General features: G+C 45.1%; 2 protein-coding genes across 2 annotated transcripts; one reads left to right on the forward strand and one right to left on the reverse strand.

The window, feature by feature from the left end:
* The first annotated feature begins 2,306 nt into the window (after nucleotides 1–2,306).
* LOC101782192 (polyadenylate-binding protein RBP45) lies at nucleotides 2,307–7,571 on the forward strand. The gene is made up of 7 exons (XM_004972617.4): nucleotides 2,307–2,767; nucleotides 3,370–3,829; nucleotides 5,835–5,884; nucleotides 5,966–6,096; nucleotides 6,189–6,291; nucleotides 6,361–6,552; nucleotides 7,238–7,571. The coding sequence occupies exons 1-7, from the start codon at nucleotides 2,366–2,368 to the stop codon at nucleotides 7,238–7,240; spliced, it is 1,341 nt and encodes a 446-aa protein (XP_004972674.1). The 5' UTR covers nucleotides 2,307–2,365; the 3' UTR covers nucleotides 7,241–7,571.
* An 8,237-nt stretch (nucleotides 7,572–15,808) lies between these two features.
* LOC101782868 (putative germin-like protein 12-4) lies at nucleotides 15,809–16,975 on the reverse strand. Its single transcript, XM_004972618.2, has 2 exons — nucleotides 16,750–16,975; nucleotides 15,809–16,579 (listed from the first exon to the last, which is right to left on the reverse strand). The coding sequence occupies exons 1-2, from the start codon at nucleotides 16,865–16,867 to the stop codon at nucleotides 16,020–16,022; spliced, it is 678 nt and encodes a 225-aa protein (XP_004972675.1). The 5' UTR covers nucleotides 16,868–16,975; the 3' UTR covers nucleotides 15,809–16,019.
* Between the last annotated feature and the right edge of the window lie 6,837 nt (nucleotides 16,976–23,812).

Genomic DNA, 23,812 nt, shown 5'->3' on the forward strand with positions numbered 1-23,812 from the left:
GATCACGAACACCACCACTGTCAGGCCTTAGCAAGTTTTTCATAGACAGACGGGACAACCATCCGACCACCAAAGAGTTACCAAAACCCTGCCCCGTCCATCGTCCTTATAGTTGTAACAGAAAGGTAGACATGCAACTCCTACAACTCGCGAGTGACAGGGAATCACTCGGCTTTTACCGCCTCCTAGTTAAGCGGTGCAACTACTCGATCCAACAGCTAGTGCTCAGATCATGGGGATAACTAAGTCATGCATCTAGGGTTTCAAACAACTCCTATACGTAAATGCACAAACATATTACAGAAGGCATGCGCAAGTTTGGTAAAACACGCAGGGTTTTCATGCAACCGGGGCTTGCCTTCGAGCAAGGAGGAAGAGAACTGCTCGACTTCGGGGGCAACTTCGGCTTCAGCGGGCAAGAACTCTGCTACAGCTTCGTCTTCTGGCGCCGGGTGTAGTTCGTAGAAGCCGTCGGCGAGGCGCAGCTCTACACGAATGCAATGCAAGAGTTAGCATAGACGGTTATATCAATAGCAACACTTGCTCGTCTGAGCCCAGAAACTCGCGACAAAGAGCAGGAGGGTGGGAAGATTCGAGAGAGCTGGTGAAGATCAAGAGGCAAGGGTCAGAAAGGAACTTATGATCTGATCCTTGAACTAGAGGATGTGGTATAATAGGGATCCTCAGACGCAAGCGCTGAAGGGTTCCTAAGTTTTACACATACACCCTCGGGTTGAAGAAAAAGATCACAGCCGAGCCCTCGGGCGAGGCGGATAAGGGTTGGCGGGACAGACAGGGTCGGGCGAGACGGAACAGGGGTCGGGCGGGTAAGAGGGGTCGGGCGAAGCGGACTGGGGTCGGCAGCTTACCTTCTTCCTGAAAGGAAGGCTTGGGGTCGGGAAGAGGCAGACTTGGGCGGAGGGACTAAGGCTTTGGGCAACGGCTAAGACCGAAAATGCTCCGGCGGCGGCGACGCTTCTTGCGGATCACAAGTAAGCTTCTACGCAGCACGGAGGAGCAAGCGGCTGGGTGACTTGGGGAAAACTGAGGGGAGCTGAGGGAAGAGTTCCTCAAGAACTTGGCGTGTGGCGCTAGGAGCTCGAGCAGGGAGCAAGAGAATGGCTGAAGGCAACAATGGCGGAGGGAACTTCGGCGGGCTTGTGTACTCCTCTTTATAGCTGCTGGAACGGGAAGGGAAGCGGCGCGGGAGAGAGAGAAGGGGAGCGGCGCGAAGGCCGGGGAGAAGCAATGGAGTGCTCTGCCGGGGCGGCGATTGAGCGACGAGGGCGGTGGTGCAGGACTCGGGGATGACGCCAGTGGTCATTGGGTTCTGCCGTCAGGGCGGCGCAGGAGCGGATATGCCGGTGGTTGAGATTTGGCGGAGGCGGGCGTCGTCGTGTGGAAGATTTGATAGAAGCGGCCGGTTTAACGGCGCTCGAATCGAGGGCGCACAGGTGAGAAGATAGGCAGGCTGCTGCTACGCGGGCGAGCGCGAAGCAACACTCTGTCGGGGCGGAAAAGGAGCTGTCGCTGCCATGGTCGGGGTTGGCGGAGGAGGAATCGTCGGGTAGCGAAGACCGGGCGGCGCGACTGTGTTCGAAGTGACGAAAAAGACGGGCGACATCGGGCTCTGCGGCCGGGATCTGGCGGTGTGATGATGGGCGCGGGAGGCGAGGCTCTGCAGAAAGGTGGCAGAGGGGCTTCCGACGCCATTGGGGAAGGGGGCGCGAGGATCCACTCGGTCGCGAGCCAGAGACAAAACTGAGCGGCGGCGTCGGAGAAGATGAGCCACGCGGCGGGAAGGCTCTGAAGCGGGCATGCAACTCGAGTGCACCTGTCGCGGAAGATCTGGGGAAAAAGATCTCGCGGGTCCACCGGCGGATAGAACGGGCGTTTGAGGAAGACTTAGAGGGATTCGACGGTGAGCTGAGTTCGCCGGGGTCGGGATCGGAGCGAAGCGAGTAGGGGTCGGGTCTCAGGGGTCGGGACCGGTTGGAAGGTTGAACACTTAGGCCTGGACAACTTAAGATAGGGGATCAGGGCTCCGATTAAGATTAACTTGGGAGATTAGGGTCCGGTCGTCACACCTGTATCCAAACATCCCACAAGGTTAAAAAAAATGTAGATACATCCAACAGTCCCCAGGTCGGCCCAGATGCTTCCAGGCCATGGCCAACCCCATCACGGCACCACCTCCCACGGACCCACCGGTCAATGGCGGGCGGGGACAAAAATATCTAGCCTGGCCCCACACGCATAGACACGTCCCGATCCAACCCACCACCTCCACCCCCTCCTTCCTCGTCCACCCCTCCCTCGCCTGTCGCCTCACCCTAGGATTCGCCCGCCCAGCCACGCCGCCGCCATGATGCCGCAGCAGCAGCCCGGCGTCGCCCCTCCTCCCCCGCAGTCCGCCCCGGGCGCGCCGCCGCACTGGGGCGGCATCCCGCCGCCGATGCCCCCGCAGCACCAGTACGCGCCGCCGCCGCCGCCGCAGCAGGCCCCGCCCCCGCCGCAGATGTGGGGCCAGGCGCCCCCGCCGCCGCATCAGGCACCGTACGGCCAGGCGCCTCCCCCGCCGCACCAGGCCGCGTACGGCCAGGCGCCTCCCCCGCCGCAGGCCGGCTACTACGGGGCGCCACCCGCGCCGGCCCCCGTGGCGGCCGCGGCCGCCGGGCCCAACGAGGTCAGGACGCTCTGGATCGGGGACCTGCAGTACTGGATGGACGAGAACTACATCTACGGGTGCTTCGCGGCCACGGGGGAGGTACGCGCTTCTCGGTCCCTGCGTCGGAAATCGGAATCTGCCGCGTGCCGCCCGTGGCTTGCTTCGATTCGTTTGATTTGGAACCCTTGATACTTGTTTTTCCATACTCCTATTGGGTGCAGGTGCCAATAGCTTTGCCTATCGTTGTAGGATTATTAGAGTCTGATGCAATATGAGAGGGATTGTGAATTCAGATTTCATGCTATATAACTGTGAATTCTTAGGGTTTGAGTATGATGTTATTGGTGTTTATTGCGGATTTAGAATTTCTGCCCATGTATGTATCTGACTGATGGTATATGGCACTAACCGCGTGTAGCATAAAAAAAATCTGAATTCACAGAAATTGAAGAGAACTGTTTCCGTAGAAGCATTGATGCTTGTTTCCATGGTTAGTTAAAACGAAACTGTACCGGTGCTGTGATCATCATGTTTGCAATTTTGCATTGCATTACTATTTTAATGGGATGGTTGATTGATTCAAGAATGTTTGTGTTACCACCATACAAAGTGATTATCGGCTTATTGTTGTATTTTTCACACCGTTATTTGGCTTCTGTCCATAGGAGTATGCTGATCTTCTGTTTGTCTTGAATTTATAGGTACAATCTGTGAAGCTTATCCGTGACAAGCATACTGGACAGCTTCAGGGCTATGGTTTTGTTGAATTCATGACCCGTGCCACCGCTGAAAAAGTTCTTCAGACTTACAATGGGACAATGATGCCCAATGTTGAGTTGCCATTCCGATTGAATTGGGCCAGTGCTGGTGAAAAACGTGATGACTCCCCTGATTACACAATTTTTGTTGGTGACTTGGCTGCTGATGTTACGGATTACATATTACAAGAGACATTCAGGGTGCATTATCCTTCGGTCAAGGGTGCAAAGGTTGTCACGGACAAACTAACTATGCGTCCAAAGGGTTATGGCTTTGTGAAATTCGGTGATCCTAATGAGCAAGCTCGTGCAATGACTGAAATGAATGGGATGCTCTGTTCTTCAAGACCCATGCGTATTGGACCAGCTGCTAATAAGAAAGCCACAGGAGTTCAAGAAAAAGGTAAGGAATAATACTAGTTGAATTTATCTTGTTGTAGCTGCATTTTATATTTGCATTGCACTTGCATAATCACATTTGACCTATAGCTTATTTCATGTATCGATTTTATTACTGTGCTGTGTTTGCGGTTACTTGCTATACTTCAATTTCTGTGGTTGTTCCAAATGTATTGAAGCTTGGCTGCAGTCCTTGAACAAGTCAATAGCTCCACAGCATTTCGTTCCTGAATTCGGATCATTTGATACATTAGGATTCTGATGAAATACTCATGAAACTCCTATTGTCTGGAAGCAGGATGCCACGAGGCTCTTCATATAGGAGCCTTGGAACTGACTTGAGCTGCAATGCATGTCTTGTGTAATGCGTGGCCTCTGTTAGGTCAGTGTTAATCGTTTATGTCCTAAATTTGATCTCGGTTCCTTCGATATCTACTTTATGTCTTAGTTTTTTCCCTTCCTGCCACAGTCCAGTACTCCAGTTATTTCTTTCTTTCTTTTACGAAATCTGTTATCTGTTACTCAATTAAGAACGTTTGCTTTTTATTTCCTTCCTGCCACAATCCATTTAATTCCTTCTGTTCTTTTATTAAAGCTATTACTTAAGTACCGTACTACCCAAATGTTCTAAGTTGAGATGCTTCTGTATAGTACTTAAGCGGATGGGGAGCCTGCACTTACTTTCATATATGGGTTCACGTTTTCTACATTTTCCTTTCCGTAACATTTTTCCGGCATATCCATAAACATCTTTTAGGGGAAGATTTCACATTGAACCCTTTGGTAAACTTCCATTTGACGTTACCTTATCATTTCTTTTCATAGATCCAATTTACTTCTATGACTTCTCAGTATCAATATCATTATCATGTGTTCAACAAATGTACCATTTTTCATGCTATGCCTATCCATTGGCAATGCTTCTTTGCAGAAGCTTTCAGGTTACTTTTGAAGGAAGGAGCTTTGATGTGAGATGTCAATAGGTTAAACCTTTTCACAATATGTGTAGTTCCTGGACATCCTAAGTAGTCCCATGTTCCTTCTAAATAAGCATGCTGAGGCCCCATCTGCTAGCTTCTGTTACAAAGTAGCTCAAGGGAGATTCTAGAGTTCAGTATGTACAAGTCCAGTGTGCACATATGAATAGGAAAAAGAAAAGTTCTAGAAAACACTAAAAGCGCTGACATTTTGTTTGCTAACCTTTATTGCCTTACATTCCTTTTGTCGTTTTTGTTAGCTCGTTGATAGTAGTGATTTTATTGGTTTGTAATCCTGAGATTTGGGGGGTCACATTCTGCATGTGGAAGTCAGTTGCCTTAATGACAGCCATGTCAACTGGAACAAATCATGATGATTTGCTTATTTGAAACAATCCCAATATGTGCCTGTGGATGTATTTTGAATCTTCCAAGATGATGAGTTTGGATGAAAGTGGTTGCTTGCTGTGTCTACTATCAACTTTTGTGAAATAAAACTGTTACACTCTTAGACTTCTGATTTCAGGCACACTGGATACAAGGCTAGTTGAATGAGTTTATGCTGTAACAACGTCTAGGAATGGATTTTTTATACAAAATGCATTTGCGCATTAATCGCTAGAATTGACCTTTTAGCTATAGAAGAAGTCTCATAATGCAATGCATTATCTGATATTATTCTTAGAATTTGAGATTGGAAAGTGATAACCTATAATTGATAAACCTTTTCCCCCAAAATTTGACTTCTTTTACAGCGTTAAACTTATTTGATCATCTTGTGATTCTTTTGTGCTTGTTATGTGGTTTATATCCTGTGAGCTAGTTATTGTGAATCTTATTGTCTGAAACATGCTCTTTTGCAGTTTTGCTAGTGCAATATGACATGGAATATCTGCATATGAATTTCTTAACTAAACAACATCTGACAACTATTGAAGCTCATACTGTACATGATAATCATCCACATCCACAATTTATTTTGTCAATGTTTAGTATGTCTTACTTTCTGTTTTATCTGTGTTTTATTTACAGTACCAAGCGCCCAGGGAGTTCAGTCTGACAGTGATCCTAACAATACCACTGTGCGTTCTTTGTGCTTCTTTCATGTGTGCAAGTAATTTTTTAACTAGCTGCTAATAACCTATCGCTGTTGTTGAGCACAGATTTTTGTTGGTGGCCTTGACCCCAATGTCACTGAAGATGTGTTGAAACAAGTTTTCGCCCCTTATGGGGAAGTGGTCCATGTCAAGATCCCTGTTGGCAAAAGATGTGGTTTTGTTCAATATGCTAACAGGTTGACTGAATTTATGCTCTATTTCTTCAGGTTTGTCAATATCCGCTTGATTTTGTATGTTGAAGTAATCAGTTATGTTGCTGTGCATCCAGATCTTCTGCCGAGGAGGCATTGGTAATTCTGCAAGGTACCTTGATTGGAGGGCAGAATGTGAGGCTCTCTTGGGGTCGCAGCCCTTCAAACAAACAAGTTCAGGTTGGCTATCGCATGTTAACTCTCCTTATCCATACCTAGTAATTGAAGCTAATCCGTTTGTGTTTCCAGCCTCAACAGGATCCCAACCAGTGGGCTGCTGGGGCTAATGCAGCAGGATACTATGGTTATGGGCAAGGCTACGAGGCCTATGGGTATCCTCAATCTCAGGACCCTAATGCGTTTGGTTATGGAGCTGGAGCATATGCTGGCTATCCAAATTACCAACAGCAACCAGTGGCGCAGCAGCCACAGCAGCAACAGGTGAGATTTTTGTCACTTGTTGATCTCATCTGACAAATACGAACTGGTATCCCATTTCCTTGTATTCTGTTCACCACTCTTAGACACCACACCAGTTCTTTTAACTTAAGTAATGCAATCTCTCATGCAACCCTTCAGATTTGAATAAATTTGATGGTACTTTAACATTTTGCTAATTGTATCAGCCATCACGTAAGGGATGATATTTTTTGTAACGGAGAGACATTATAGTTACATTCTCAGGTCCCTCTATGTTTAGACATGTTCTTCTTTTTGCTAATAGAGAGGTTACTATAGCTTGAAGTAACCAATGTTGGACATTGCTGAACAAAGCTTGAGTAGACAGTTAAACACTATATCAGTTGGAGAACCTGGATTAATTAATTGAACTTTCACTTGCTTTGTATTTTTTTCTTAAATGCATAAAGATGTGCAACCCTTTAAATGTTTGATTGTGCTCTGTAGCTTCTCCTTAGGTGAATGGACGATATCACCATATACATGTTGACTTCTGTGTTTCTTTTTGAGACCTAAATAATTTGGATCATTGACCTTGCTCCTACTTGCTTCTTATGCATCTTTGACCTATCTTCATAGTTTTGAGGCATGTTTGACCTTTTAATTACACAAGATCATAGTTTGCGTGTTCTACAAAAATCTGACAAATCGTTGTTATCCTGTGCAGTGAGATCCAATGGCTCTGCCTTACCATTTCAGGTGCTGTGATTGGTGCGAGGGGATGTGCTGAGTTGTAAGATATAGAGCGTTTGATGCATGCCTTGGTTAAGGCCATACGAACATGATTTGTAGCACTAGAGTTTTAGCACCTTGTATGGTGCACTGCGGTTCTATTCCATGATCGAGTAACTGGTAGGAAAAACAATCTGTTGCGTGTCGCCGTATGTTTTACTATCGTTAATTTACCTTTGCTAGCTCTTGTCATCGCATTATTACTGTACTGTAATCAAGATTCGCACGGATGCTTCTGGTTTTTATGTTTGTTGCCAACTGTTGCCTTTGTCATGTTGTGTTCTTAGCTAACGAAACATGCAGATTCCATTTTTCTTGGCGAGGGAAATAATCTGCGAATATTCTTTCTATTGGGAATTCCCATCCGTGCTCTCGCCTCTGGATGGCTCTTCTTTTTTTTTGCTGTAATGTTACGCTGCGGGGACGGTCAAAAATCACCACGCCAGTACGCCACACAGTCGAAGGCGCTGGGCCCCTTGCAAAAGTAATTTAACTTTGTCGATAGATTGCGGGCCTCCTCTTCATGGTTTTTTTTAATATTTTTTTACGATTTTGCATAAATAAATAGTGGAGAAAAAAATTAGCAAATAAAAGTAACCCGTTTCAGCCGGCGGTATCCGGGCCACGAATAAAAAAATTGCCACGAACACACGGTGGGCAGCATGCGGAATTCTAGCGGCCGCAGACTTATTGTCGGATGAAATGGAAATTACTGCGGGATGAAGTGGTAGTAACAGCCTTCCGCCCTTTCAAATGGCGGTAGTGGTAACAGCCTTCCGCCGTTTCAAATAGCGGGAGCGGGAAGATCTCGCCGGATCAGTCGGCGGTAGGCAACCCTACCCTTTAAAACGCGAAGAACGGCTGGGGCCAGGTCAGAGGAGTGCGCCGGTTCATTTGGGGAGAAGAGAAGAGAAAGCGAGAGAGGAGAGGAGAGGAGGGTGCAGATTGAAGTGAAGCTCTGCCGGATCTGTGCTTCGCTTCAGGTATTATTTGAAATCTTGCAGTTTATGTTAACTCGTCGTTAGTAGAGTAGTAGTTGATATGATTTATAAATGGTGTAGTGTTAAGTATTAGATCAAATCTAGGTGCATATATGAAATATAGACAAATATTAGTTTGTCGGTACAGTGGATTTAGCTTAGTTATTTTGGTTAAAGTAAATTTAGTTTGTTGATTTATTTAGATAACTTTAAGATTAATATTATTGGCAATGCATGAGTTATAATTTTATATAGTTATTCAGAATGTAGGTGTTTTTGGGGTTAGTTCAAATTAATAATATTTAGTAATAATGTCTGTTCATGTCGTGTATAATTTTATATAGTTTTCCGGAATGTAGGTGTGATTAGGGTTAGTTAAATTTATTAATATTTGGTAATGATCTCTCTTGATGTCGTGTATATTGACACGGTAAAGTAAAATTAATTTGTTGATATATTTTGATAACTTTAAGATTAATATTATTAGCCATGCACAAGTTATAATTTTATATAATTATTGAGAATGTAGGTGTTTTTTGGGTTAGTTGAAATTAATAACATTTAGTAATAATGTCTGAGTTATATAGTTTTTCGGAATGTAGGTGTGATTAGGGTTGTTTAAATTTAGTAATATTTAGTAATGCTCTCTCTTGATGTTGTGTATATTGATAGAGTAAAGTAAACTTAATTTGTTGATATATTTAGATAACTCTAAAATTAATATTATTGGCAATGCACGAGTTATAATTTTATATAGTTTTTAAATGTAGGTGTTGTTGGAGTTAGTTAAAATTAATAACATTTAGTAATAATATTTGTTCATGTCGAACAATTTATTTTTCCAAGTGTTCTATGGTCCGGGGGAGGTTAGATATGGTTCAGAAGGGGTAGATTTGTCTAAATTTAAGTCGTTAAACAAGTACCAAGAGCAAGAGAGAGGACTTGAGCATCAATGCAAGTAGCTATTTAAGGCTTTCAAGCTTGATAGAGATCAAGTTGAGCTGTCTGTTAGGATTGTAGTGAGGTTTCAAACTGATATAATATTTTGGAAGTTGATGACGCTTGAAGGAACCCAGAACTGGAGAGCCTATGTAAATGTTGCTACTGAGCGCGGTTTACCGCTGATATTGTGTGTTGAAGTGTTCCAAAAAATTGGATCTAGCAGTCAGTTGCAAGATGAAGTCGGTGGTGGGGAAGTTAGAGGCGAGGAAGGTTTGAAGATTACCGATGGGTAAACTGAAGAAGATACTGAACATGGAGTAGAAGAAGGAGATGTAGAGGATGAAGAGGCACCCCGTGAGCCAAATGACGAGGCTGATGAGGGGAACACATCCCTAGGTTAGTTGAGCAGGTAGAGAGGGAAGGAGATGAGCACCTTTGTGCCATGGATGATGACTCTTTGGATGAGGATAATGCTAATCCTGTCCTGCAGAACTGGTCAAGTTATGACCATTCGAACCTAGCAGTCAATGAAGAGGAAGATGTCCCTTGGAGTACAGGGAGAATGAGGTTTGTGTCGGTGCTTTGTACCATAGTGGGGATGAGGTGAAGACAACTATAAAGCGATGGTCGACTTTATCTTTGCAACGACAGTTCAGGATGGTGAAGAGCAACTCAACAATATATGATGTGTGTTGTGTTAAAAGCAATTGCTCATTTAGTGTGCACGCATACAAGGGCAAGTGGAAGGATTACTGGGAGGTGACTAGATTGGTGGAGCACGAATACGTGCTGGATGAATTGGAAGCACAACACTGCAACCTCACTGCTAATTTTGTTGCTCAATACATGTATCCTCAGATAGTCGAGAATCCTAGCTATAAGCCCAAGTCGATTATTTGTGCCATATAGGAGAAGTTCAAGTACAAAATTAACTACAACAAGGCTTACCGAGCCAAGTAGAATGAGTTAGATATGAAGTGGGGTACATACAAAACATCATATGATAACCTCACTGCTCTATTGCACACCATATGCTAGAGGAATATAGGAAGCTACTACGACCTGAAAGCCTATCCCTATGCTCAGAATATAGGAAAATAGGTTCTGCAGTGGTCATTCTTGGCATTGGGTCCTTGCATTGAGGCTTTTCAGTGATGTTTCCCAGTCATTGATTGATGTGGCACCCTACCGGGAGTTGGCTCTTGACCACAACAATGGTGACAGACCCACGATGGGGTCCATGTGGTGCTTGAGAAAAGTACGATACTAAATGTACAATTACTTTGTGTACTCATTCATATATTGCATGCATTGATATTACAACTACTAGTCCTGATTGTGAAATATTTTTTTAGGGATCGTGGGTTGGAGTTCAGATGAAGAAGTTGTACCCAGAATTTGTCGGGCAGTTTGACGCTTTTGTCGACACCGATGTCAGGTGGACACCTTACATTAGGGGACACCCAGGCTCGTGCCCCGCAAGGTCTGTCTTCGTTGTGCATACGAGACCGGGAGTACTGGATGATGAAGAAGCCACTGGTGTACGATGTCCATGTCGAGGAGTACACGGTACACCATGTGATGAGGCAGTTTCACCAGTACCAGGACACACCAATTCCAGTGACTCACATCGTCCCAGCTCACGTGCACAGGTAAGCCGCATGTAGTCATTGTTTGTCTAATAAAGATTTTGCGTTAGTGTAACACGTTGCACGATGGATATGTTAGGTGGACACATCAGGGTGGTGGGTCAGTGACGCAGTGGGGTCCAAAGTTGGTTTCATTCGTCGAGCTGTGGGCGGACGCTTTTGATGACTTAGTGTAGGAGGACCGCATACACTCCGACGAGGCTTTCATAGCGTACCTGCAGTGGTACTTACCGAGGACACGGACACGCATCATGCACGTTCCTAGGCAGCCACCGACGGAGACTACACCACTGACACAGACATACCCACATTCCAGGGACCAGAACTTCGACATTGCGGTATGCTTCTCCAGCATTTGCTACTCATACTGCATTGGGTTTATGTTGCACTTTGTACGGATTATTTTGTGCCTAACTTGAACTATGTAATTGTCATCGGTATGACGTTATTGCAGCAGTTGAGGTGACGGCATGGACCAGCGTGGAGAACTACATATACATGAACCCGCACGAGCACGAGTTGATGTACAGGAGGATCACGGCCTTGTGTGCTAGGTTTCGGCGGGCCGTCAGCTGCCGTGGTGGTGACGACGACGTTCTACTTTCACCACGGGCTGCCTACCCCAATTCGTCTTCAGCACCACCTACGAAGCACCCTGGTCATCTTCTGCTGCACCCACACGGCCAGCGTACCACGCGTCGTCTTCTGCAGCACAAGCACATGCAGCCTTCCCTGGGGCGTGTACTCCTCCACGTGCACCGCCTTGGACAGCAGCTCGACCAAGTCCTTCCACTCATGCTCCAGGTTCACAGTCTTTCACTCCCACAAGTATGTGTTCCTTACTTTCTCATGTTCCATTCACCAATTCTACTCTAATTGGTTGTACTAACTTATAATTTCATGACACAGTGCCGCAACACTTCAGAGGACTTAGTGCAGGAGGACCATCTTCACGTGGATTCCGTGTGAACAACATAGGTGCGTCGTCAATACATGCATTCTATTGCATTACTAATACAGATCGAAATTGACAATAACACTTGGTTCGATCACAGCGTACACAGGCCACGGAGGGACCGAAGATGAGTTCGTAGAGGATGATATGCAGAGGACGAGTATAAACTGGGTGGAGTCCTTTTTCATCTACAACGCTGAGGAGATAGATCCTTCGCAGTTGGGTGAAGCGCTAGTGCCTCTGACACAGGGCTCCACCTAGGAGTTCGCAACACTAGTTGCATACGCACCAGAACGTCCGGCTCATGAGGTTCCCCCTTCGGAGCCCTTTATGTACGACCAGCTGCAAACCAGAGCAGTGCAGCGGGCCACGGGACATGGTGCTGGTGCTATGCGTCACAAGCGAGGACGCATTTAGTCCATAGGGCCTTCTTTATCTTTTGTAGGCTGGTGCAGGCTATGATGTGTACAATGCTGTAGACTATAATGTGTGGTCCTTTGCAGACTATAATATGTAGGCCAGTGCAGAGACTTTAATAGGTAGGCTGGTGCAGACTATGATGTCCATGCATATTCTTTTCCTTTACCATGATGAACATGGTCCAGGGACCATGTCACTAGCGTTCTATATAACAGACGTTCAGGCAATGTTCAAACGCATTACTACCATGGTTGAACCTGAATGCAACACTTGTAGTGAGGTTGCTTATCCCTCTAAGAAATGTCGTCATGGAGGGATGACCAAAATGGGATTCCACTATGGAATGAGCACCCCAAATGCCACTGCGGCTTCCGTGCATCGTTGCAAGTATGGGAGGATCGATTACCTCGGGGAAAGAAGGGGTGTAGGTACTTCAAGTGTCCCAACATTGATTATGATTTCAAGGTTCGTCTACTTATAAATATTTTAAATATGTTTTCTATGTACCAATACCTAGAACTAATCACGAATCAACATGCAGGCTTGCACATTTATGGAATGGATCGACACTAGGCTTTTAAGGGAGGTGGGCATAATCCTAGTGGAGTTGGAGACCAAAGGCCAATACCATGCTAGGCATACAGAGGCTCGAGAAACGGCATGTCTTGCTCGGCTTGAGCAAGAGCGACGCATCTGCCAACAACAAATCCGTTTGAAGGGCAAGGAGGATGAATTGCAGAGGCAGCGCGAGCAGTTAGGTGCTCGAGAGGCAGCACTGAAACGGCAGGAGGAAGAATTCGAAGCTCGTCAGGCGCAACTTCTCCACGAAGATGAGCGACAGAAGAACATGAAGAAGCAGGATGGAGAATGTTCCTCCAAAAAAGTGAGGATGGGGAAACTTTCCCGGTTCACCCAGTAGAACATTAGTTGTGGTCCACCAATTTACATTACCTAAGGTATTTTATCCTAGGCAATGTGCTCTTTAGGTTTGTCATGTTGGAGGCCTCACATGCCATTGTACTGTTCTTTGTACTGTGATAACATTTCATCTCGATGCTTCAAGTACTTAGATTCCACCCTATTGCCATTATACTACTCTACTGCCAGTACAGTACTCAAATAGTGCTAATCCACTATTGACGTGAACCGTCACAGAAAAGCCCACACAATAGACTGCAAGGACCCTAAACATGAGCCTTCTCAGGCAGATGGGACTCCACACTGAGCCCTACATCCCTGCACCTACAAAGCCTATATCTAAGCTTTTTCAGGATGATTGAACACGATGGGGTACTAAACAAATGGGGGCACAATGCATCTCCATCTCAACACTCCTTATATGGACCTCCCTCTCCCGTATCCTTCCACACCACTGAGTAGGAGGAAGAACAATAGCATCCGCAAAAGGGAGAGGTCGTGGGAGGAGGGGAAGAGGAGGGGATGCTTTTATTCTCACCATCACTTTGCAGGTTCTTTTGGCTCAACGGAGTATGAGGAACCCTCGACGACTTCCCTCTGTTTGATAGGGCTAACTACGCCCCTCCAAACTGCCTTAGGCCTTATGACGACTGCCATGATGCGTGACCAATGTGTCATCATGGCGTGGCTTGCGTCGTGCAGCTGTTTGATGGCGACGGTGATGGAAGTTGGCATTTATTTCAATGTTCGTATGGCTTGGTGAGTCTTGTTATTACTTCCTTACTCTTGCTAAGCTTTTCGTGCTACAAACTAACATCACGTTCAGTCTTATCTCGATGAATCGATAAAGGAAATTGCCGCTATATGAAGTGGGTCGATCCTCCACTTCCTGAGCCAACCCAAGAATACATCCACTACCTCAAGTGCAAGATCTTTGACCTCGAGCATAGGGTGGAGGATCTTCAAGCCGAAGTTAAAATAAATTCTTGGGCGGTTAACATCGCAGGACCTGACTCGATTTGTACTGATCCATGGTGGAAGTGCCCCTACCACCACAACAAGGATCGCCCACTATTACCACCTTCCTCTGGGGGTGCTAGATACTATGAGTCTGGATCATCCCAGCTCTTGCAAAGCCAGTTCTACTAGAAAGTAGAGATGGCTCTATCCGTGACTATTTCAATTACCTAAGGCGTGTTAGGTTTAGCAACGGCACATGTTTAGGATAGCCATCTGTGCCGCACATGCCACTACAATCAATTGTTTAGTCTAGAGTCATGGCTGTTTGTATGTTCTGCACGAATTTCATTTTCATGTGTTGTAATTTCGCTGGAAACAACTATGTATTGTAGGTCGGGAGGTAATTAAATTTCCAATATTTTCTCGAAGCACTCTCTCTCTCTCTCTAAAATTTGGAATTTCATATTCAAACTAATAATGACATATTCGAATATTTAGTGCTTCCAATCTAACTTTATATATTTTTATAACTGAGGAAAAATATCATAGAATAAAAAAAATTACACGATGTTATAGCCGTTTGAAATGGCTATAGGCGTCTCCATCTCCAATAACTACTGACAGCTAGCCTCCAAGCTGTCGGCATTGGCGGGCGCAGCTGTTGGCATTGGTGGCGTGGCTGGCAAAGAAGTGGGGTGGGCACTTACCGCCGTTTCAAACGGCTATAGCCGTTTCAACAGGCGGTAAGCTCTAGGCCCCCTACCACGTCACGTGACATGTAAGCTACCGCCAGTTTAAACGACGGTAACAATTTTAATTATTTTTTGGGTTAGTCACCGCGGTTTGAATTTCATATGAGTCTAGATCTGCCATTTTTTGATCCGACATTCATTTTTGCAAAATCGTAAAAAAAATAAATATAAAAATTAAAAAATTCCCTCTTCATTCAATTCTGGTGGGTCTCTTTGCCCAAATTTGCATAGGCCCAAATTGGCATGGGCTGCAGGCTGCTATTCTCGCGCGCGCGTTTGGGGAATATACGTTATTGCTGTTGGGCCTTGAATGGTACCAGCAGTATGGACGATTAGTGAATAGTTCTTTTCCATACGCTCCAATTCTTTTTTATAGTCCTATTTGAATTGTCATCTTGAGTATAACATGGATGATGTAAACATTGATATTAAGGAGTCCGCACGGAAAATCGTTTCTAGTAATGAGGAGCAGGTAATGATGTGATTAATTGAATGAGGTCATTGTACGAAGATAATGATGTGATTAATTGAATGAGGTCATTGTACGAAGGTGAAATACATCTTTTCATATGTTGGAGATGGTGTGGAGTCCGATCGGACCGGATGTGGGCTTAGATAGTTGGCGATATGTATTTCTATAAAGAATTTTGAGGTAGTCAATAATTCACAAAATAAAATAAAAAAAACCATAACTAATATAACACAAAATATTCATGGTTTATTAAAGTTAGCAGCAGAAGCAAATTTAAAAGATGGTTCACATATTACAGATATACAGCTAAGAAACCTCGGAAACATAACACGGTTCGTGCCAGAGGAAAAAAAAACCTCACAACTATCACATAAGTGACAATAGCAAATTAAACCCTTCAAACTTTGAAGATTAATAATACAATTTGCATCACAAGTGAGCTGTCATCACAAAATTTCTTTTAGAATAACTATATGGCACTTATCATCTTATTAATGTAAAGGAAAACACACCAGTACATCGCACAACATTAATTGTTTGTTACATATATATCTGGTATAGAACTCTACACATAACATTTATTTTATTGTTTGTTACATAGATATTACCCACGTGTACGTCTTGAATATTCAAGATATATAAATCTTCTCGTATAGCCTATAACATATTTTAGTAGTGGTTGTTCTCCCAAAATTGAGCCTGGAGCCAATCAATTGTCCCCTTCTGCACCTGGAATGCCTTGGCCAAAACATCATCTGAGATTGGAGGCTTTGATCCAAAGACCGCATTAGCAATGGTAATGACACCAGGGTTTTGGCTGCTTAGCGCAGCAATAGCAACGGCTGGCTTGTCGTGGATGGGGTTGAATTGGAAGTGGATGAGCCCTTTGGGGAATACAAACACATCACCCTTATTGAGCACCTTCGCGAACAATTTGTTTGGGTTGGAGGTGACAAAACCGACGTACAGGGTCCCCTCAAGCACTGTGAGGATCTCAGTGGCACGTGGGTGGGTGTGCGGTGGGTTCTCACCCATGGGTGCATAATCGATGCGGGCTAGAGAGATGCCAAGGGTGTTGAGTCCAGCGATTTGCATGACATTGATCAAAGTAACATTGGACCCCACCTTGCTCTTCATGGTATCCCTAGGTTTGTCAAGATTGGCTGCCTTGAAGAAGTCATCTGCACTCACAGCCAGGGGATCCTTGCAAACGAAACCATTCACCTTCACTGTATGAATCATAGAAGCAACATAGATGCACAAATATAAGAAATTAGGCTGTGCATATAAATACAATGCTTGTAGATGTACTCAATTCTAATGGATGATTTCCGTCTGATCAGTGCTTTAGTATAAGAACATCATATCAGAAGCTGATATATATTAAGTGCATACGTACCAGGAGAGTGCATGTCAGCAACACAGAAATCCTGGAGCGGGCTAGGATCAGAAGCAATGGCCTGAGAGGTCACCAGTGCTAGAAAAGCTGCGACAAGGAAGTAAGAGGAGGCGGTCATTTTGTTTGAATTTAGCTTTCTGCTCCCTTCTGTGTGTATTATTGGTGCTCTATGTAGTAGCAGCCTTAGCACAGGTGCTTGTGTTTGTTTTGTGATGATTTGGCCTTGTGGGGAGATGGATGTGCTTTTATAGGCATATAGCCACAGCACGCGGCAGTGCGAACTTGTGAGCAACTGAACAAGTCAAGTTGCCAACCTACAGTAGAAATGGTCTGTGGGTGCTAGAGAACCTGCTGACGAAATTACACAGTTATCTTATATGAACTTTTCAAAGCTATCTCAACTTTTAATCATTTTTACTCTACTAACTATTTGACGTGGTCTCTTTGCTCTAGCTTTATTAAGCGTATACATGTTTTTTTTCTTTATGCTGTGTTGCATATATAGATTAAGATGAGTATACCCTTCTCACATCGAAATATCAATTTTTGAAATGTTAGTGAATATACACAAATCAATTGTTCACTAATTGTTATTTTGCCAATTAATCCTAGGTGGCATCCGCCACCTATATCTGCTTACAATTTTTGCTAGTCACGCACCACTTGACTTACTTTATACATTTTATTTGCTTCTTGATGTGTACTTTTCTAGTAGACGTGGATGAAATGGTCTCTGTATCAACTTTTCAAAGCTAGCTTTCTTTTGCCAACAACTTTGCACTCTACAATCTAATCTGACGTGGTCTCTGATGTGCGCGCATTTTGGGACACTCTGAGCTCAACCTTTTGCAAACCTTTACAGAAGGAGTTTGCCATTATCTCTCATAGTCCGATTAAAACCTTCTTATCACTCTGATTAGAGGCATTCTTAGATGGTGACATCCCTAGCGCGTCTTCATGCATGCATATGTCACTGGTGGAAAACGCGGCATTAGTCCCGGTTGGTAGAGGTCAAAGATCCAAAATTCCATCCAGGATTAAATTTTCGAGCCGAAAGGACTAAAGACCCCCTTTAGTGTGTAGGAATAATAGTAACCGGTTTCTAGGAATTTCAGAAGAAAAAGCCTTTCCAAGACTCAGATATTGGCTTTAAATTTACGGGGCAGTGCATTAGAAAAGGGAGACTTTCAGCTACTGCTAGTAACCGAGAATAACCCGGGCATAAACTTCATTATCTTGGTAAAGGGATATAATCTCTTGTTAATTTTTTTATTACCTAAGTGTGTATTAGTAAAAATTTGCATTTTTCCCTAGCAAATCATTTAGCTTGATGACAAAAATTGTAAAATATATCAAAAGAATTCAAATTTGTGAACCGGCAGACATAGTTATACCGTACAGGACATGTAGCTAGGTGGATTTTGATGGTGGAGTAGACGTTGAAGATATTGAGGTGCATGCACCAGTTCCTTGCTTCTTGGAATGCATCATGCATTGCCTTACATTCATCGAAGTAACCGCTTGTATGTTTTTGTATCCACACCTTGTTTAGTACAAGTATATGTTTTTTATCCACACCTTGTCAGTCATAGCAAGCTATTGAAAACTAAAATTAATATTCCATCACTAGGTTAATCCCCACCATAGCTTGCTCTTCATGGTAACTTTCTCAATGGCAAGATGGGGGTGTCTGTGTGGTGATTCTCATCTAAGGTTTCATAGTCAAATGTGGACCAAAGAGATGCTCTTCAGGGTGTTGAGGCCATTGATCTGCATGACGGACCCCACCTGGCTCTTCGTGGCATCCCTAGGCATGTCGAGGTTGGCCGCTTTGAAGAAGTCGCTGCGGTCGCAGTCATCGGGTCTTTGCACACAGATGCATTCACCTTCACTACATGCAGCAGCAGTGTGAACTCGTGGAGTCGTGGGTAGCAGATCAAGTCAAGTAGATCGATCCTATCAATGGATTTGTTGTGAAACACATAATTAGTAATCAACTATTATAGTTATTTAATTAATTAGTTAATCAGTGGATAACTACCAAGTGGGGAACTGCCACCCCAAGGGGTGCCCCTTCATGAACAGTCATCTTGAAGGGGTCACTCCCAGTCTGTTGTCAGAGTATAAATATGTACAGACTTCCTCTATCAATACAACCATTTCATTCAATCCATTCCACTTTTCATTCTTTAACAGGATTGACATGGTCTGCCTCCTCGTCCCTGATGTTAAGCAATCAAGGAGGTGTTTGGGAACACCCTGTTAAAGTTTAACACCTGTCACATCGTATGTTTGGATACTAATTAGGAGTATTAAACGTAGGCTAATTACAAAACTAATTGCACGGATGGAGTATAATTCGCAAGACGAATCTATTAAGCCTAATTAGTCCATGATTTGACAATGTGGTGCTACAGTAACCATTTGCTAATGATGGATTAATTAGGCTTAATAGATTCGTCTCGCGAATTAGCACAGGATTCTGCAATTAGTTTTATAATTAGCTCATATTTAGTCCTCCTAATTAGCATCCGAACATCCGATGTGACACTGTTAAAGTTTAGCACCTCGTATCCAAACACCCCCCAAGTTACAACAATAGATTTGCACTGTACAAACTAATCTAGAAGATCAGGTTCTTGTCAGCAGGTTCACGGAAGTGGTGACCTCAGTGCTCACCTTAGTTACTATGTTTAGTTCAATCTTCCAAGACAACTAATGGTGGGTACTTCAGGGATCCATAAATGCTCATACGTATGTAAAGAAGAAGAGCTCAAAATTTCAAGGGAAACCACAAGCGCAGATTGATTATTCCATTTGCCACTAATCAACTAGTGAACAATGTGATATTGTCTTTGATAACATGATTTAGCAACTAGAAACTGAGGGCTAAAACATAAATACGCATATAAACCGAAGATTTAACGTGTAAAAAAGCGGTTCTAGGACGTCGGGCACTATTTTGCAAAAGAACGGGGGCTAAAATAGAAGAAAAAGGATCCAGATCTAATTACTTTTGAACTGCGCTGGACCTCGGGTGCAAAAAAAAATACAAAACCTAGGGACTCTTTAGCAAAAAGAACGGTGCGACGCGGGGTTTACCGGTATTGATCGATCAGATCTGATCTGGGCCGTTGGATCGTGATCGGGCAGCTGCGGTCATCTGGAACACGGGCGGCGGCGCGCAAGTGGCGGTGGATGGCGGCGATGTGGTGGCGGAACAGGGGAAAGTCATTGGGATCGACTCGATCTCGAGCATCCGGCCACGGTTCTCAACGGGATCTAGCCCTGGACGAAGCGGAGCGCACGGCGAACACATCGAGTGTGTTGTCGTGGTGGTTGGAGTGGCAATGGCATGAGGTGGTTGGAGTGGCAATGGCATGAGGCGACGTGGCGGAGCGGCACGGCGCGGCGGCGCGTGTCTCCGGCGAGCTCGTCCGTGCAAAGGAAGACACAGGAGAGCACGAGGACTTCACAGACAGCCTCCTCGCCTCCTCGCGGTGCTCCAGGCGGTGTCCTTGGCGTCGGGAAGGCGGTGATGGAGGGGATCAATGGCAGCAGGTGTGCGTGGTGCTCGGGCTCGGGCGATGACAATGCTGGAGAACTCGAGGTGGCAGCTTAGGTTTGGTGAGGCCCAGGGGTGGCGGCGGTGGTCTTTTATAGCCCGGGGGTTGGCCTAGGCATGCGGGTCCAAGGCCGTGGCGGACGCACGCGCGGGGGCGGCACGAGCTTGGACTCGAGTCCGGCTCGGGCGTGGCGTGGAGACGGCGGGAGGAAGGGTATGACATGTGGGCCCAGGGCGTCAGCGGGAGAGCGGAGGAGCGGCACGGGAGCTGGGCCGAGGTGGAGGCGGGCCGCTGCTAGCGCTGCGCTGCTACTGGCGAGCTGGGTCGGAAAAAGGAAACGGGCCGAAAGGGAAAGAAGAATAGGAGGGAAAAATAAAAAGATTTTCTATTGTTTAAAAGATTCAAACAAATAAATTCAAACACAAATTTGAATTCAAGCAACCGAAAACAATGCACCAGCATGAATGCAACAATGAACTCCTATGATTCATTAATTTATTTTGAAAAAGATTTAATTGCCTAAGAAAATTTAAATACAACCTTAAAATCCTTAGACACATGCAATTAAATTCTAATAAATTTTATTAAAATGCAAGAGTTGAAAATTAGGGTGTTACATACACGCAGCAGCAGTGTGAACTCGTGGAGTCGTGGGTAGCAGATCAAGTCAAGTAGATCGATCCTATCAAAGCATTGACATGGTCTGCCTCCTCGAACCTGATGCTAAGCAATCAAGGTTACAATAATAGATTTGCACTGTACAAACTAATCTAGAAGACCAGGTTCTTGTCAGCAGGTTCACGGAAGTGGTGACCTCAGTGCTCACCTTAGTTGCTATGTTTAGTCAGTCAATCTCCCAAGTCAACTAATGGTGGGTACTTCAGGGATCCATAAATCCTCATACGTATGTAAAGAAGAAGAGCTCAAAATTTCAAGGGAAACCACAAGCGCAGACTGATTCATTATTCCATTTTCGACTAATCAACTAGTGAACAATGTGATATTGTTTTTGATAACATGATTTAGAAACTAGAAATCGAGAGCTAAAATATAAATACGCATATAAACTGAAGGTTTAACGCGTAAAAGAACGGATCTAGTACGGCGGGCACTATTTATGCTACTGGTGTAAACTACAAAGAAATCAAGTTGCCTAAGTCAATAAAAAATCCAACGTCATGAAGGACTTTTCAAACAGACCTTATAATATCTTTGCTTTGTACTGTCATCAATGACCGCGCGCTTTAGTCATAGAAGGTCAATTTCTCCAACATTACTTGCACGACTTAATCCAAGGCATCAACACCAAGATAGGGAGGGTCTATATATCAGTACTAGATCAGGTCTCACGTGATAAACTTGGCTACCAGTTCGTTGTCAGCACACGCACGCTTGCATGATAAACTACTAAGGCTTCTATATATCAATACTAGATCAGGTCTCACGTGATCGATTTGCCTAGCTAGACAACTTCTTGACTTTTTCAACCATAACTTACTTGCTCCTTCTGAGGCAATAATAAGCAGCTGCATATCAAAAGTGCTGTTTAGTTGGGCCATGTGTGTGTGTGTGTGTATATGACTCCTGTGGTTAATCGATCATGTTCAACAAATTAAAATAACTAATCTATATAGTACCAATAAATAAACTATTTCCTCAAAAACTAAGTAACTTTCAAGAGAATGTTTAAAATAGATGATATGGACATACAGTTGTTCATCAAATTAAACACATTAGTAGTGCCTACATAATTTCACCAAATCAACCACAGAGGAGCATCTCCTTCAACTACTGTCAGTGCGGAATCTGGCCGATAAGTAAATATTAGTAGTTTTGCCGTGCGTTAGATCGGATATGGCCTAGCACTCAATGACACAAGATTTATACTAGTTCAGGCAACGGGCCCTACGTCCAGTTCGGGTCAGTCGGTTGACTGTATTCCTAAGCTCAGGTGCTTGAAGTTTGCAGTGGGGTACAAATGAGTGAGGAATAAGAAGGGGGTGTTCGAGACCCGATCGTGCTCTGGTCCGAGTGGAAGAGAGTGATGGGGGCTCGAACATGCGCTATGTGTCGGAAGAAAGTCAGAGGGTTTCTTCTATGCCCAGATATGGAGGGCCCGTCCCCTTTTATAGTTCAAGGGGACAGCCTTACAAGTTAGAGAGAGAGAAAGAGAAGGTGCATGGATGCTGCCTAGTCTTGTCGATGCCCACGTCGTCGGGTACGGGATGGCTATCGTACTTCATCCCTGTTCATGCTCTGTTGTGATGGGCAGGTAGCACAGTGTCTGCCTGACATGGCACGACGATACTATGCGGTGCGTTCGCAAGGCGTGGTGGGGTACGGTCTTCTGTACGGTAGTTGACCTGAGCGTTTTCCCTTATCTGTTTCACCTACTTCTCGAGCCCATTCCGAGCGGGCGTCCCAGATCGGTTGTCCCAGTCGGGAGGAGCTGTGTGCGTCGGTCCGGTATGTCCCCGGTCAGGGGAACTCGGTCGGAGTCGAACTGTGGTCCTGGCCCTAATCAGGTCTTCTGGTTGGGGCACCGACCAGGCCTCTTGGTCGGAGGTGCCGGTCAGTGGTCAAATCAAGGTCTTGGCCTAGTGTTGCATATCTAGGCCAGCCCAGGCATGCATTGTTGCTACGCCTCTTGTTGGGCTGAGCGTTGCGAGAAGGTAGGCCCATTGGGGACCCCGGGTCTATGGACCCGTCAGTAGCCCCCGAGCCCCTTTGGGGCCTTTTGAAGCCATGAAGGGGCTGTTGGATTTTGACCGGCAGGTTTCCTGCCCCGTCAGGATGGACATACGGGAGCGCCGTTCAGCTTCGTTTTGAGCCGCATGTGAACACTAGCTCTAGATTCCTGACGATATGGATAAGCTTCACGCGGATACTGTACCATCGCCTCGTGCCCAGGTACCTTTATTACATCGCCTTGTGCCCAGGTACCTTTATTGTGCAGTCACGGGTGCGTACTGTAATGCTCCTGGATGGTAGCTGGCGGCCCGGCTATCAATAGGGCTGCTTCTACATCTGGAGTCCTCATGGCTCAAGTTATAGCGCTAGTTGGCTTGAGGCTTTTGCTCTTCGCTAGGGGTAGCTTCAGCTATACTTCATGATGCCAAAAGATTTCTCATAATCGGTGCCCAGGTGCTCCTTTCCTTCACAGTCTCTTTGGGCATGTCCGGGGGCCACGATGCTAGAAGAATTGTTGTAAGGAGAGGGCATCGTGCATCCTGACAATCAAGGGGTCGGTCCTTTAGTCCCGGTTGGTATAAATCAAACCATCCTTATGTGTCAGTTCTCGAAAGGGGTTCCGGTCGTACTGTTTCCCCGGTCGTTATAAATGCTGAAAAGCTGAAACGGCTAATTTGTTGCGACAGAAAAACACTGTTCGGTGGCTCATAAGCCGGCTGAATAAGCTGAAGCGAACAGGCCCCAAATCATCCTTATGTCAGTTGTTGTAAAACCCTAGGGCTTTTGTTTTTGCACGCTTTGCGTGA

The sequence above is a fragment of the Setaria italica genome, chromosome VI (genome assembly GCF_000263155.2).
Source record: "Setaria italica strain Yugu1 chromosome VI, Setaria_italica_v2.0, whole genome shotgun sequence".
NCBI classification, from domain to species: Eukaryota; Viridiplantae; Streptophyta; class Magnoliopsida; order Poales; family Poaceae; genus Setaria; species Setaria italica.